The sequence below is a fragment of the Panthera pardus genome, unplaced genomic scaffold (genome assembly GCF_024362965.1).
Source record: "Panthera pardus isolate Hobbes unplaced genomic scaffold, ASM2436296v1 HiC_scaffold_17, whole genome shotgun sequence".
NCBI classification, from domain to species: domain Eukaryota; kingdom Metazoa; phylum Chordata; class Mammalia; order Carnivora; family Felidae; genus Panthera; species Panthera pardus.
Window position 1 is genome coordinate 139302714 of NW_026526732.1, and position 14959 is coordinate 139317672.

At 39.0% G+C, this 14959-nt stretch overlaps 1 protein-coding gene across 5 annotated transcripts in view; it reads right to left on the reverse strand.

Moving 5' to 3' along the window:
• Positions 1–14959, reverse strand: part of UBR2 (ubiquitin protein ligase E3 component n-recognin 2) — a 123921-nt gene that overhangs the window by 11803 nt on the left and 97159 nt on the right. For 2 of the 5 annotated variants that reach the window (XM_053905001.1, XM_053905000.1), the window contains exons 32-42: positions 14556–14717; positions 12744–12847; positions 11516–11594; positions 8396–8544; positions 7968–8023; positions 5826–5922; positions 5505–5572; positions 4130–4265; positions 3530–3620; positions 1327–1457; positions 182–290 (exon numbers count right to left, since the gene is read on the reverse strand). In XM_053905001.1, the coding sequence (XP_053760976.1) occupies positions 182–290; positions 1327–1457; positions 3530–3620; positions 4130–4265; positions 5505–5572; positions 5826–5922; positions 7968–8023; positions 8396–8544; positions 11516–11594; positions 12744–12847; positions 14556–14717 (1182 nt within the window). Of the gene's footprint in view, positions 1–181; positions 291–1326; positions 1458–3529; positions 3621–4129; positions 4266–5504; positions 5573–5825; positions 5923–7967; positions 8024–8395; positions 8545–11515; positions 11595–12743; positions 12848–14555; positions 14718–14959 lie in introns of those variants that run through there. The other 3 variants (XM_053905002.1, XM_053905003.1, XM_053905004.1) reach the window with 3 other exon arrangements.

Below are 14959 nucleotides of genomic sequence, written 5' to 3' on the forward strand. Positions count from 1 at the left end.
AACCACAAAGGTAAATTGTTAACTAAGAAGGCCTAATCATTATAGAATCATTATAGAATAAATCACACAGACTGATCGATCACACAGGCTCACTATCTGAGAATTTTGTAATATGTGATAAATCTAAGTTTGTTTCCTTAGAACTACTCAATCTAATGGAAGAAGAGTGTGTAATCATTACCTTTCAATCAGTAATTTTGTTATCTCATTGTTTTCTTGAAAAAGGCAAATGAGGTTGTTTGGCAGGGAAAGGTAGTTACACAAATGTTCAAAATGGCTTGTTCCAGAAACTGCAAATGGAGAAGAAAAGAGTGATGCATATAACAACTAAGAGTAGATCCTGTAGGAGAGTAAACAAGAGCAGAGCTTAAAGAAAAAAAAAAAAAGGGCACGATGAAAGAGTTTGAATTTACTAGATACATAACTGGTAGAAGTTCACAAGAGGGCACGTGGAAGGGGTCCACAGGAAATGACACAGCTGAGAGTGGAGCCAGACAACTCCCACGCCAAACTGGTCACCATTTCTTGGTAACTCAGTTTTGCCGTTTGCAAAATGGTGACCAGCACGATCTACCTCACTGGGGTTATGTGTGAGCATTAAGTGACAGTCATAACACACGGGTGCTCTGGAAAAGTAGAAAGCGGTGCAGAAGCAGGAGATGATTTCATCATGAGAGATGGATTTAAGCACTGTCTTTAATCATCGCTGCAAATGATTAGGAAGTCTAGACTATTCATTGGACGAAGCTGCTGGTCAACGGACTTTGAGAGGGCAGCCTTACATGAGGCTCCCCAGGGCCTGCGCCAGGCACTATGAGGTACAAAGACCATAAACTTCAAGTCTGCCTTTGTACTACACTTTTGTGAAATGAATCAAAACAGAACATAGGAATCAACTGAAAATAGCAAATGAATTCCTACATTAAAATCACATATGCGTAATTAGGGGTATTCTGAACATTAATGCCACACATTTCAAGTCAAGAAACGTTTGACGTTGTGAGTTTTCCTCTTTTATTATCTGAAGAACCCAGGTTACAAGTAACATAAAATTGAACATTTTAACATCTGAAAGCCAAACGAATGTATTGTACACGTAAATGTACAAAAATAGGACAAAATAATGTACAAAAATAGTACACTTACTGAGATCCAAATAAAATCAGACCTATACATAAGTATGCATTTTTATTCTATAATGGTGCACATCACCACAGTCAATTAGCTACGTTCTAAGTTTTCATTTTGATAAGGCACCTTAATTATAAACTGCTGGAGTGAAAGACTACATACCTTTCTCACACTTTGAAAGAAAGTAGAAATTACCTTGAATTTCAGGTGGGGAAGGAACTCCATTTAAGTAATGAAAAAACAAAGCAGAACACTTCAGGAATGGCATGATTCCATTTCTGACATTCCTCCACAGATGCCAGCCAGACGGTGTTTCTCTCAAGGCACTAAAAAGAGAAAAATAATTGGGAAACCTAATGAGAAAAGGTCATTTTAGTTTTGGAACAGTATGAGAACAGGGACAACTGCTATTTGGCATCAGTGGAACAGAGGCTTAAAAAAGTGGGCAGCCCCATTACAGATGTCTGGTATAAATAATGCTATAGCCTCCAATGTTGTTATTAAAATTTATAAAAGTAGGGGCGCCTGGGTGGCTCAGTTAGTTAAGCGTCTGACTCTTGATGTTTGTGAGATCGAGGCCTGCATTGGCTCCGTGCTGACAGTGAGAGCCTGCTTAGGATTCTCTCTCTTTGTCTCTGCCCCTTCCCTGCTTGTGCTCTCTCTCAAAATAAATAAACATTAAAAAAATTTTTATGAAAGTAATATAGCTATATAGACAGAATACCTGAAATAAAAAACTATCCACTATTCTAGAACCTTTTATCAACACTATCATTCTGGCAAACTATTTTCACACTCATTTATGTCTTACATAGCTCTAACTGTAACATATAAAATTTAAAATTAGCTTGTTTTTCAGAACATCATAAACCATGACTGTTTTTAGAATTGTAATATTCTGGAATACATAACCTACAGCAAATTATTCCTCTGCAAGCAAACACTGCAATTGCTTTAAATTCTTTGCTAATATAACAATATCAGAGTGTGCATCTTTATGCCTATAGGTTTTTCTTTTTTCTTTTTTTTTTTTATGTTTATTTATTATTGAGAGACAGAGAGACACAGAGCGTGAGCAGGGGAGGGGCAGAGAGAGAGGGAGACACAGAATCTGAAGCAGGCTCCAGGCTCTCAGGTGTCAGCACAGAGCCCAACAAAGGGCTCGAACCCACGAACGGTGAGATCATGACCTGAGCTGAAATCGGTCACTTAACCAATTGAGCCACCCAGGCGCCCCGCCTATAGGTTTTTCTATATGTTGAATTATTAGCATTATTCTCATAATACATTATTAGCATGTATTCTCAGAAATGGGATAACTCAGTCCAAGAATAAACATCAGGGTCCTTGGCATACATTTTTTTTAGTGTTTATTTTATTTTTCAGAGAGAGAGAGAGAGAGAGCGCGCGCGCACATATGCAAGCAGGGGAGGGGCAGAGAGAGGGGGACAGAGGATCTGAAGCGGGCTCTGTGCTGACAGTAGTGAGCCTGATGTGGGGCTCAAGCTCACAAACCATGAGATTATGACCTGTTTAACAGACACTGTTAAAAAGCTAAGGAAACTGCTGTAACAAGTCACAATGACTCCAACAATACGTGGATTTCTAATAATTCCCTTGCACTCTGGCCAGTCCTACATATTAGTTTAAAAATATCTGGGGTGCCTGGGTGGCTCACTTGGTTAAGCGTCCAACTTCGGCTCAGGTCATGATCTCGTGGTGAGTTCAAGCCCTGCGTCAGGCTCTGTGCTGACAGCTGGGAGCCTGGAGCCTGCTTCAGATTCTGTGTCTCCTTCTCTCTGCACCTCCCCCGCTCGCTTGGTCTCTCTCAACAATAAACATTTAAAAAAATTAAATAAAATTCCTAACAAGACAACATATACTTTAGAATAGTACTTTGCCAGATCCTCTGAGCAAAAGAAGGTTCCGTGGCCAAATACATGTGGGAAGCTCTGCATGTTACTCCTTTCTCAGTGACTTCCAATCACATTAGTATATTAAAATTTCTTGGGGTGCCTGGATGGCTCAGTTGGTTAAGCGTCCGACTTCGGCTCAGGTCACGATCTCATGGTTCGTGGGTTTGAGCCCCGCATTGGGCTCTGTGCTGACAGCCCAGAGCCTGGAGCCTGCTTCAGATTCTGTGCCCCTCTCTCTCTCTCTGTCTCTCTCTCTCTCTCTGCCCCTCCCCGGCTCGCACTCTCTCTCAAAAATAAACATTAAAAAAAAAAAAAAAGTAAAAAAAAAAAATTTTAGAAGTCCTGGGGTTCACTTCCTCATCTTCTCTTTTAAACATGTCAACAGGCAGCAATTTCCCTTTTTTTAACAAATGAATTCCGTTTTCATGCTATCACCTACTCATATTTGGGGAACTGTTATCATGTAAGGATTATGACCTCACCTTCCTGTGCACTGGTGAAGTGTTTTATACAAAGCAAGAACTGCTGATTCTTCTTCACCGGCAGGATTTTCTTGTTCCATGCCATTCTCTTCTGAAACATATGGAAATATCAGTACTCCCTATCTGCTTATTAAACGGATGAATGACCGCATTATTTCAGCACTCACATATATTCATGCACTTAACACATACATGAAAATCTGTGCACAAAATACAAAGAACTTTAATCCCTCGGGTGTGAGCAGCATCACTCTCCGTCCTGACGAGGAGCCAGTAGGCTTTAGGAGAGGAAGCCGATGTACTTCAGCGTGCCAGGCAGCAGGCTGTGAGTAAAATCAGCTAAACAATTCTGTGGCACTCAACTATTAGCTAAACTTATGAAATAAAGAGTAAGTGAAAACAGTCACATTGCTAGGGGATTTTAATAGGAGAAAGGAATTTGTTTGAAAACTTTCCCCATGAGGGTGAACAGCAAAAAGAAGCAGCCTAATTATAATCTACGCATTATTCTCACCGAGACACCTCTTCCTCTTCTTTTTTCTGTTTAATCGAGAAAGCTCAAGTACTTCCTCCTTCAAGAATCTGACAAAGAGGAGTTACCTGTATACGAGGTAAGTAAGATCTGTACGATGTGTGCCATAGTGACCAGATGGAAAATGTGAAGGTCTCCAGTGCCAAGGCCGATCCCAGAAAAATCCTGACACTGCAACGCGGGGAAAGCGAGCACCAAGCCCACCTAGATACCAGATGCCGATGGTCAGACAGGTCACCTTTCCTTCCATGGCTGAAGACATTTCCAGTTTCTTAACATGATCCCCTTCAGAGCTCAGCCCCCTGCACCCGCAACCTGCCCCCCCCCCCCCGCCAGAAATCGTTGTTCTTAAAGGGTACACATCTTAGAAATTCCACTGGGACTGGCGAAATGAAATGACATACAGACTAATAGGCTCTTCACAAGCACCATCATTTCACAGGCCCAGTGATTCCCTAATACCGACCTTATTAGTAGTAATAAAGGTAACACTTGAAATCTTTCTAGGGAGTAAGTAGTGGAAAAAAACACGGATTTGAGATATACAAAAATCTAGATATGAATCCCAGCTCTTTTTATGAGCTTTTTAGATAACACCTTGAGCCTCAGTTTCCCTGCAGGTAAACTAGAGATAACATATATATGTTTTTAATACCACAGCAGTAAGGATATAAGGGCTGAGAATGGATGTGAAAACGGTCAGGTACAGTAGATGCTAGTTCTCTTGTTAGCCTCCTGCTGCCCAGACGAGTGGTGCTAGTGGTGGTGGTCTTCACAGGAGCAATGGAAACAGTAACAATGGCTAACAATTACTAGGGACACCTTGTTCTAGGTTCTTCACATTGCTCCTTCCATTGAGTTCGGACACAATCATATGAGATAGGTACTAACCAACTTAAAGGTTCAGAATCTGATGCCCCAAAAGGTTAAGGGGACAGCACGTGGGGTTGCTATGTGTGGGGGTGCACTCAGTGTCCCATGTAAGGGGACCCAGTTGAGGTGGGGCTGAAAGTGAGCCACCCACTGCTTGGCTAGTGGTGTGCCTCGGTACTAGACTGCACCTGCTCAGAAGAAATAGCTCTCCTTAAATCACAAAAAAGGGCTGTCTGTTGCTAAGTAACGTGACCACAGGATTCATCTGCCCCAAAACACTGTATGGGTCAGCAGCAGCCTGACCTTACATTACTAGTGTTACTTCTATTTCTTTATAGGTTAAAAACATAACGAGGTCAAATTACTGACCTCAGTTACAAAGCAAAATAAGAGAGGTCAAGCCTCTCAACTACATTCCTTAACATTTTCTTTTGGAAAAGAATTATACTCAGAAGTAGTAAGAATGACAGATGACAACTTCTCCTGTCTGCCTTTACACTACTCACCAAATCTAAGATATAATTATATAGTAAGATAAAGAACTTCAAACACAAGTCACAAGATACCCACCAACAAATGAAACATGTCGATATCTAATATGCATGGAAGGTCTCCATGGCTGTCATCTGGCACCAATGCTAAATGGTTAAAGAAAAATACATTAGCACACCTCATATGCCAACATAAGCATTACATTATTTTTAAAATGCATATACCCTAGTTTATATTCATCTCTTTATAAGATATATATGAACTTATAAGCTAGAACTTGTACATAAGGCAAACAGTATTACCAAAATATTTTTCATAATGGAGAAAGTTGCACCACCAAAAATGAAATCACAGATGAGAAATTACTGTAACATATATGGTACACATGTTAATACTCACATGCAAAAAGTTTACAAAAGTGTCTCTGAACCACTGAAAGTGATGCCACTGTCCAATGTGCTGCAGCAAACCTTGTTAGTGACCTAAGACAGTCATCCTGAAATAAAGAGATAGATGCAATTAACAAAGAAGCCAGCATATGAAGTACGTTTGATCCCTTGAACAATGTGGGGATTGGGGGAGTTGAACCACGTTCCCCCCATAGTTGAAACCTGCATATAACTTGTCACTGTCCCAAAACTTAACAACTAATAGCCTACTGTTGACTAGAAGCCTTACTGATAACATAAACAGTTGATTAACACATTTCTGTATGTGTTATATACACATTTTGTATGTGTTTATACGTATATATATATATATATATATATATATATATACTGTATATGTATGTGTATACGTATGTATGTATGTTAAAAAACCATATATAAGTGAACCTGTTCAGTTCAAACCCATGTTGTCAAGGGTCAACTATAATTCTCTCCTTTCAGGAATCCTAGTTCAAAGCACAGCTAGTCAAAGCAAAGCTGGATTCACATGAGATCTCTCTAGGATCGTTCTAGCTGGTATGGCACAGAATCCGTGACATCTGTAATGACCTGTCTCTAACATGGAATGAATGGAATGGGGAATATCTAATTGTATGCAGAATAAACCAAAGCTACCTCCTTACAACCAAGCTGCTGGTTCTCTATGGAAAAGGATACATGCATCAAAACAAATAGTAAACAACAAAGACTCTCAAGAATGTGATGCAGTATTTCTCTATATTTATTCTAAAGAGATGCTGGAAAATGTGGGAAATCCTCTAAATACTGGGAAGACTATGGGCAAGAAGATGGATGTAACAAATCAAGGTGTCTGCAACCATCAAAAACTGTTAGGGGGACTAGGCAGCAGCAATGAGAAAATTCTTGATGTGAAGTGCAGAATACAGCTGGAACAAAATTAATCAAGTTTAGACACACTAATGAAAAAGACAAGTGGTGTGTTGATAGTTTTTTTCCTGCTTCATTCTCTATTTTCTAATTTTTTTGTAATGCTGTTTGGTTCAACAGGTATTGAGGACCTGTTATGCATTAGTCTTGGTTTTGAGGATCTTAAAATGAAAACTCACCCCACTCCTCCTGCACTCAAGGAGCTACAGCCCTGGCTGGAGGGGGAGGAATGTGTGTGTGTGGGGGACTAGAGAGGAAGGGGAAGGAAAGGGGGAAGAGACAACTGAAGGAGGCAGTACCACAGAAGAGGGATATCCCACTCACAGAGCATGGCTCTGAGGTTTCCCAGGGAAGCCAAAGCTTGAAGAGCCATCATAAAGAGGAGGAGTCTGCTGAGGGCACTGTAGCAGAGGTGAAGACTCTCCAGAGTCTCTCCAGAGACTCTAATTTAATTGACCCATGTAGAGCCTAGGCATTTTTTAATCTCCCCAGGTGGACTACATGAATAAATTGATATGATTTTGTTCTTAAGGGCAGTTTTATGATTTTAAACTTGAATAGCTGGCAGTGATACTAACTACACAGTAAAAATTAGCAAGCTTTGTATATTCCTTCCTCACCTTTCTCAGCATTAACTATACTGTTTTGACATTAATCTGTACTTATTTACATGTTGCTCATAAAAGGCAGTCAAATGTGGTAGAGGGTGTGTTCTGTTTTATATTTCTAATTACAGCATTAAAAATTCAAGAACTAGAATGGTTTTTAGTTTTTTCCCACTTTTCATGTATTTAACTAAGATCTCTGGATGAAAAGAGCTCAACTCTGTTTAAAAGAAAATCATAAAGAATTCTTGTATCATTATAAAGAAATGGGTTTTAAGAGACTCTTAAAAACTGAGAACAAACTGAGGGTTGATGGGAGGTGGGAGGGAGGGGAGGGTGGGTGATGGGTATTGAGGAGGGTACCTTTTGGGATGAGCACTGGGTGTTGTATGGAAACCAATTTGACAATAAACTTCAGATATTGAAAAAAAAAATAAAATAAGATAAACGTACTAAAAAAAAAATTAAAAAATGGGTTTTACTATGAAAGAAGTGAACCTATCCTTAAACAACCAGTTCAAGTTCTTCAGATTACAGACAAGCAGAACCACTGAATTCCCACTCCCCCACTCCGTGCACTGAGTAAACCAAAAACTCACCAGTCTGCAAGGCAAAGGACCAAATAATGGTTTATCTTCATCACTTAAAATTCTTTCTGTGGATTAAAAATGGTTAAGATGATAAATCTGATGTTATGCATGTTTGAAAGCACGATATTGTCAGGTTGTGAAATCTTTAAGTCGTTTCACAAGAATTAACTCTGGATGAAAAAGTAAAAATGAAAACACAACCCCTCAACCAACAAGAAGCTATAACCACCACCAAAATGAGTTCTCTGTTGCTGTGCTTAATTTATAAACTATCAGTCTAATGGTTTGTCAGTATACACTGCCTGCTTCGAAATCTTTATGCCGTTTCTTCATGCTGTTGCCACTTTAAACACCTCATTTAAATACAGGCTCTTACACATAATGCATCTTAGCGTACACTTGTGACTTACAGCAAGACACAACTATAAATCTCTTACCTATGCTTTGGATGGTGTATGCACAACTACCCCAACACATTATGGGTACACGGGGATCCTCCTCATTGGGATGAACCTTCAGTCCCACCTTGTAAGTAGCAGTTCCAAATGTTGTTAGCATTTCTTTTATGCTCTCAGAATAGGGGTTCCTGCAGTGAACATGTATATAATTAGCTCAAAATAATGTGCTCACGTTAATTAAATGGTTTAGTTTCTTTTTATTTTTTTTTAATGTTTATTTATTTTTGAGAGACACAGAGAGAGAGAGAGAGAGATAGCGTGCTAGCAGGGGGAGGGGCAGAGAGAGAGGGAGACACAGAATCTGAAGTAGGCTCCAGGCTCTGAGCTATCAGCATGTTAAAAGCATGACACAGGGCTCGAACCCACGAACCATGAGATCATGACCTGAGACAGATGCTTAACTGACTGAGCCACCCAGACACCCCTCAAATGGTTTAGTTTCTTAACAGCCATTTGCTATGTTGGAATTGAACCACTTAAACTATTTAGAAATAGTGTGTGCAAAGCAGGAATTAAAGACATGCAAACTATCCCTGTGTGAGAGGAGTTATACTTTATTGTGGTTGGCAGGGGTGAGGCCCAGGGCTGAAAACAAGGTATTTGGTGAAAGTCTACATACTGAATCTTAAAAAAGGACCCTTGACCTCTTTCTCCATCATAAGCACATTGGCAATGCATACCCACTGCCACAGATTTTAGTTTCTCCAGTGAAGAATCCTCAGGGGGAAGCCGTTTTACACATTGGCATTTGGGGATCCCACACAAAAGACTGGTGGGGGCCTGATCATTTCACTGTGAAGTTTACAGGTCAGCAAATTTCAACCTGCCCACCAGGTATCCAATGAGCTTTTCAGTGACTTATTCTTGAATAGTCACCCGAGGACCAGTAAACATTTAAGGAAAGAATCAAAGACCAAAGAGATAAACCAAAACAAACCGGTAGAAAAAAAAGAATGCACAGATAACAAAGACAGTATAGAAACCAGCAAACTTGCAAGATAAATTTCTTAGAGGATCAGTCCAAGAGGGTCAACAGAGAGCTAACAGCAGGACTATCTCAAAGAACAGAAAAATCAAAAGGAGAAAATTGTCTAAGAAATATAGAACAATTCTCGTAACTGAAGGATATGTATCTTCAGAGTCTACTGAAAATGAAGCAAAATGAGTGAAAAAAAGATTCATATACCAAGGAACATCACAGAGAAATTTTAGAGCACTGGGAATTAAAGGGAAGATCCCAACAGTTTCCAGAAGTCATAGTTACAAAGGAACAGGAATTAGAATAATGTTAATTTCTCGACAGATGGCTAGAATTTAGAAAACAATGCCTTCAAAATCTAGATGAAAAATTACTTCTAACCTACAATTCTATACCCTAGCCATAAACTAAGCATCTGGATAAGTAAGTGTATTTTCAGACATGAAAATTTAATACCCAGGCACTCTTTCTTAGGAATCTGCTGGAGAGTGCACCTATGCAAAACAAGGGAGTAAATTAAGAGGGGCATGGCCAGGGGAAGTCTCAGGGTGACAGCTGTGCCTTGTCCTGATCAGTGCAGGCAGACAGACGCTCCGGGAGGGGGTGGGGGTAGGCTGGGGGGAGGAAGTTCTAGGATAGAAGATCATCTGATGCACCTGAGCAGTTACAAAAGCTACTGCTAGACATTTGACAGATCTATTACACTGTGGGTAGGGGGTAGGGGTGGGAAGTAATACACACATAGAAAACCAAGTACTTGAAAAAAATAAGGTGATCATTAACCACCAGAAAGAGACAATTATATAAAAGAAAGGAAATAAAATAACAACACGTATCTTCTACCAGTAGAAATAATTATAATGTAAAACTGCCAACTGATTTAACTAAAAATCATGAAATAACTCTACTTGGACACCGGTGAAGAGCAGTAGACAGGGCAGAGGTAAGAGATGAATTCTAAATTGCCAGGCAACAGAAAGAAAACTGCTTAAAAATGATCAGTCAAGAATCAGTCAACTACGCATTTTAACTAGATATATGGAAGTAAATGGTGGAAGAAACAAACAAATCATAGGACTGGCGATGGGGGTGAGGGTAGGGGAAGTAGGAGGCAAAGAAATAATGTTTTCTCTATTTAAGCTTTTTAGTACTGTTTTTTTTTCTTCAAGTTTACGTGTCTTTATTATATGTTTATTCAAAGCTAAACTAGTTGTCTTAAGTTTTATTTTTTAAAATTTTTTATATAATTTATTGTCAAATTGGTTTCCATACAACACCCAGCGCTCATCCCAACAGGTGCCCTCCTCAATGCCCATCACCCACTTTCCCCTTCCCCGCCCATCAACCCTCAGAGTTTGTTCTCAGTATTTAAGTCTCTTCTGGTTTGCCTCCCTCCCTCTCGGTAACTTCCCTGCCCCTTGCCCTTCCCCATGGTCTTCTGTTAAGTTTCTCAGGATCCACATATGAGTGAAAACATATGGTATCTGTCTTTCTCTGCCTGACTTATTTCACTTAGCATAACACTCTCCAGTTCCATCCACGTTGCTACAAATGGCCAGTTTTCATTCTTTCTCATTGCCAAGTAGTATTCCATTGTGTATATAAACGACATCTTCTTTACCCATTAGTCAGTTAGTGGACATTTAGGCTCTTTCCATAATTTGGCTACTGTTGAAAGTGCTGCTATAAACATTGGGGTACAAGTAGTGCCCCTATGCATCAACACTCCTGCAGTACTGTTTTTCTTGAGTTACTATGCCAGGGACAGCATCCAGGTGGCTTTACATGTATTATGTCACAACACTTATGAGATAGATATTAGTACTTGTACTTTACAGATGAGGAAACTAAGGTACACAGAAGTCAAGCAATTTGAAAAAAGTCACCCAGCTTGTAAGTAGTGCTGCTGGGAATTGAATCAAGCAGTCTAGCTCCAGAATTTACACTTTACTGGTTTCTATCAATAAACTCACAATAAATATCATGTAATGCTTAAACCTCAGATTTCAAGATCAATGTCCCATAATATTTTGCTCCCTAGCTTGACAAATCATATTCTAACCACTATATTTTTCACTTCAAGTGGAACAAATTTAAAAGAAATAAAATAATATACTCACTTAGGATGAAAATCAGGCCTAAACCCTTCAGGAAGCTGTAATTCATCTAGATTTTCTGAATTCTTTGAAGAAGCAGTATCTAGACAGAAATAAGCATTTTACATTATTATTTATCAGTCTACAGCATTTCTATAAATGTTACTCATAAGTTTTATTCTGAATATAGGTCAAAGAAATTTAAAAAATGACAGGAAAAATTTCCATTAATAAAGACTGGCACGAGATACATTCAGAGCATGAGAAATACTATTGTTGATTAACCAAGGCACCTTCTGTGATCAACTACACTTTTCCTAATATTATAGCCACCAGAACACAGCTAGGGAAGGTAAGGAGAGTATGTTGTTTTGTTTCTATAAAAACCAATGGTATAAATTCTGCTCAGATGGCTTTCGCACAGGTCGTTAAGTGCAGTACATGTTTATGAAACTTGGGAGGTCTTTGGTAATGCCAACAATAAAGTGAGTCAGTCCACCAAGAACCACAGCTGGCTCTGCAATACTCAGTTATATTCCCCACCCCCAGAAGCTCTTCAATAAAATGGGGGAAGAAGTGAAAAGTATTTATGTTGAATGTCCGACTCTTGATGTAAGCTCAGGTCATGATCCCCTGGGGTCATGGGATTGAGTCCTGCATCGGGATCTGCACTAAGCACGGAGCTTGCTTAAGATTCTCACACACACGCTCTCTCTTTCCCTCTGCCCCTCAATTCTGCTCATGTGCTCTCACTCTAAAAAAAAGGGGGGGGGGGAATAAGTCAAATTTTAAGATGAGAAGTTTCACTTTTAAAATATTCTTAAATAGGGGTGCCTAGCTGGCTCAGCTGGTAGGCCATGAGACTCTTGATCTCAGGGTCATGAGTTCAAGCCCCATGTTGGGCATGGAGTCTACTTAAAATAAAATATTCTTTTTTTTTTTTTTTTTTGTAAGCTATCTCAATGTTTATTTTTGAGAGAGAGAGAGAAAGAGAGAGAGACAGAGCATGAGCGGGATAGGATCAGAGAGAGGGAGACACAGAATCCGAAGAAGGCTCTAGGCACAGAGCCCAACACGGGGCTCAAACTCACAACCTGTGAGATCATGACCTGAGCTGAAGTCGGACGCTTAACCAACTGAGCCACCCAGGTTGCCCCAAAATGAAATATTCTTAAATAGTTTCTTCTGAAACTACATTTTCCAATAATCTCAGACTTTAGGGGAAAAATGAAAGCAAGTTATCAGAACTTACTAGGAGTACTTTCTTCTTTCCTAAGAACCTGTAATGCTTTTATTTGCTGAGATATTGTTCTAATCCACTGAGTCAGTTTTGGTTGGTCTGAAATATTTAACCTGCTAGAAAAGATTATACAGACTGTTTAGTATTCTGTTGTTGTTGCTTAGTTTATGACACAAAAAGATTCTTTAAATGATCATGGACCTAATAATTTAAACACACTTCAAAAAAAAAAAAAAAAAAAAAAAAAAAAAAAAAAGCTAGGGGGAAATTTGTTGCCTTAAAAAAATAAGAATAGTTACCTGCCAATGGAAATGAAAATGTATTATCTGTCACTATGATGCTAATAACACTATTTGTCAAAAATTTCTTTTTTCACAATACTGGAATTTGCTAATATTTCTTAAACAGCACAATTATAGTACCACCACTAGTATTTACTGAGTGTTTAACATATGAAACTTAACAAGCATTTTACAGTATTAGAATTAATCCTCACAATAATCTTATGAAACAGGTTACATTATTTTCCCTACTTTACAGATGAGGAAATTGAGGTTGAGAGCTATGAAACTTGACTAAGGCCACACAGAGGACAGATCTGGCATTCAAACCCAGGTATATCAGACTCCAAAAAAGCCTGTGTTCTTCATGACTACGTTGTAATTGACCTTCATGGGATGGGTAAAACACAACAAAGGTAATTTTTTTCTTTTTATGTGCATTAATCTAATAATGATTAATTTTTCAGTTCAAAGGCAGATTAGGTCACCATGATATTCTGTTATGATTAAAAAGTAGGAGCTTACACTTAAATCTAATAGCATTTTAAGAAGATTTTGTGGTAGCATAAACTAAGACACCATAGTTTGAATCCTAAAATTGAAAAGAACTTCATTTTGAATTGAATCCACATAGCACAGAAATTAACAGTTGAGGGGCGCCTGGGTGGCGCAGTCGGTTAAGCGTCCGACTTCAGCCAGGTCACGATCTCACGGTCCGTGAGTTCGAGCCCCGCGTCGGGCTCTGGGCTGATGGCTCGGAGCCTGGAGCCTGTTTCCGATTCTGTGTCTCCCTCTCTCTCTGGCCCTCCCCCATTCATGCTCTGTCTCTCTCTGTCCCAAAAATAAAATAAACGTTGAAAAAAAAAAAAAAAAGAAATTAACAGTTGATTCATATTCACAAAACTTGAATCAGTATTTGTGCATGTAAGGTAGACAGCACAATTCTAAACTGGTAAATAAAAACCAGATTTGAATAGCAGACGGTATTGAATTCACATCTGAAATGACAATGCCCAACGCTTCTATTAACAAGAAGAACCCTAGAGATTATGAAATAACAAAAATGTTCCATTTTAATACATTAGTAGATTTGCATTTATCAGACCAACTCCTCAGGGTGTACTGTCAGCCAAAAGATTGTAAAAAATTATATTTAACTGTTAGAGTAGTCAATAAAGTCAATTTGAGCAGTTCCTCTATTGCCTATCAATTTCCTGGGCATTTCTTGCAAAGTATGAGGAAAATATTTAAAGTAGGCTCCTAGAAACAAAAGAGACAGTTTTCATAAACACACAGGAATTTTATACCTTCTATAATGTACATGGATGACCAAGAAACAACAAAATGTTGGCCCGTTTCTTTTTAAAAACCAAAATCTTATTTCATTGGTCTACCAGAAGAAATGACTAAATAAAAAAGTATCTGGACAACATTATGCAATTACCTAGAGTGATTCCCCCCCCCCCCCCCCCGGTTTAATTATCTCATTATCTTCAAAGGAAACTACTGCTTAAATACAAAGGTTTTACGAGCCCAAACTTACCTGTTAAAAATATTTCTTGGAGGAAGCAGCAGAGGAATAACAGTATTACTCAAACACTCACAAAGGGGACAGAGGAATTCTCCGTTTTCTACATCATAGCTTGTATGTAAGCGTAATCTCTGTTGCCTTCGCTGTTCTTTAGCTTGAACGGAATCAAAATACCTTTACAATTAGAGAACATGAGGTATCAAAAACAACGGTAATTCTTTTCAATGAGAGCCACAAGCTTCAACGTTTTAACTAATTTGTTTCCACAATACAAGAATTTACATCTCCAAATTTCTTGGTCCCTGTGCTGTCTTGTCACTTCCCCAGGGCTGGTGGCTACTTCTTAGAGGAAGTACATGATAATTCAATGAGCACAGTGCCAGAATAATCATACTGATTTGCTGGTTTTGCAGAAG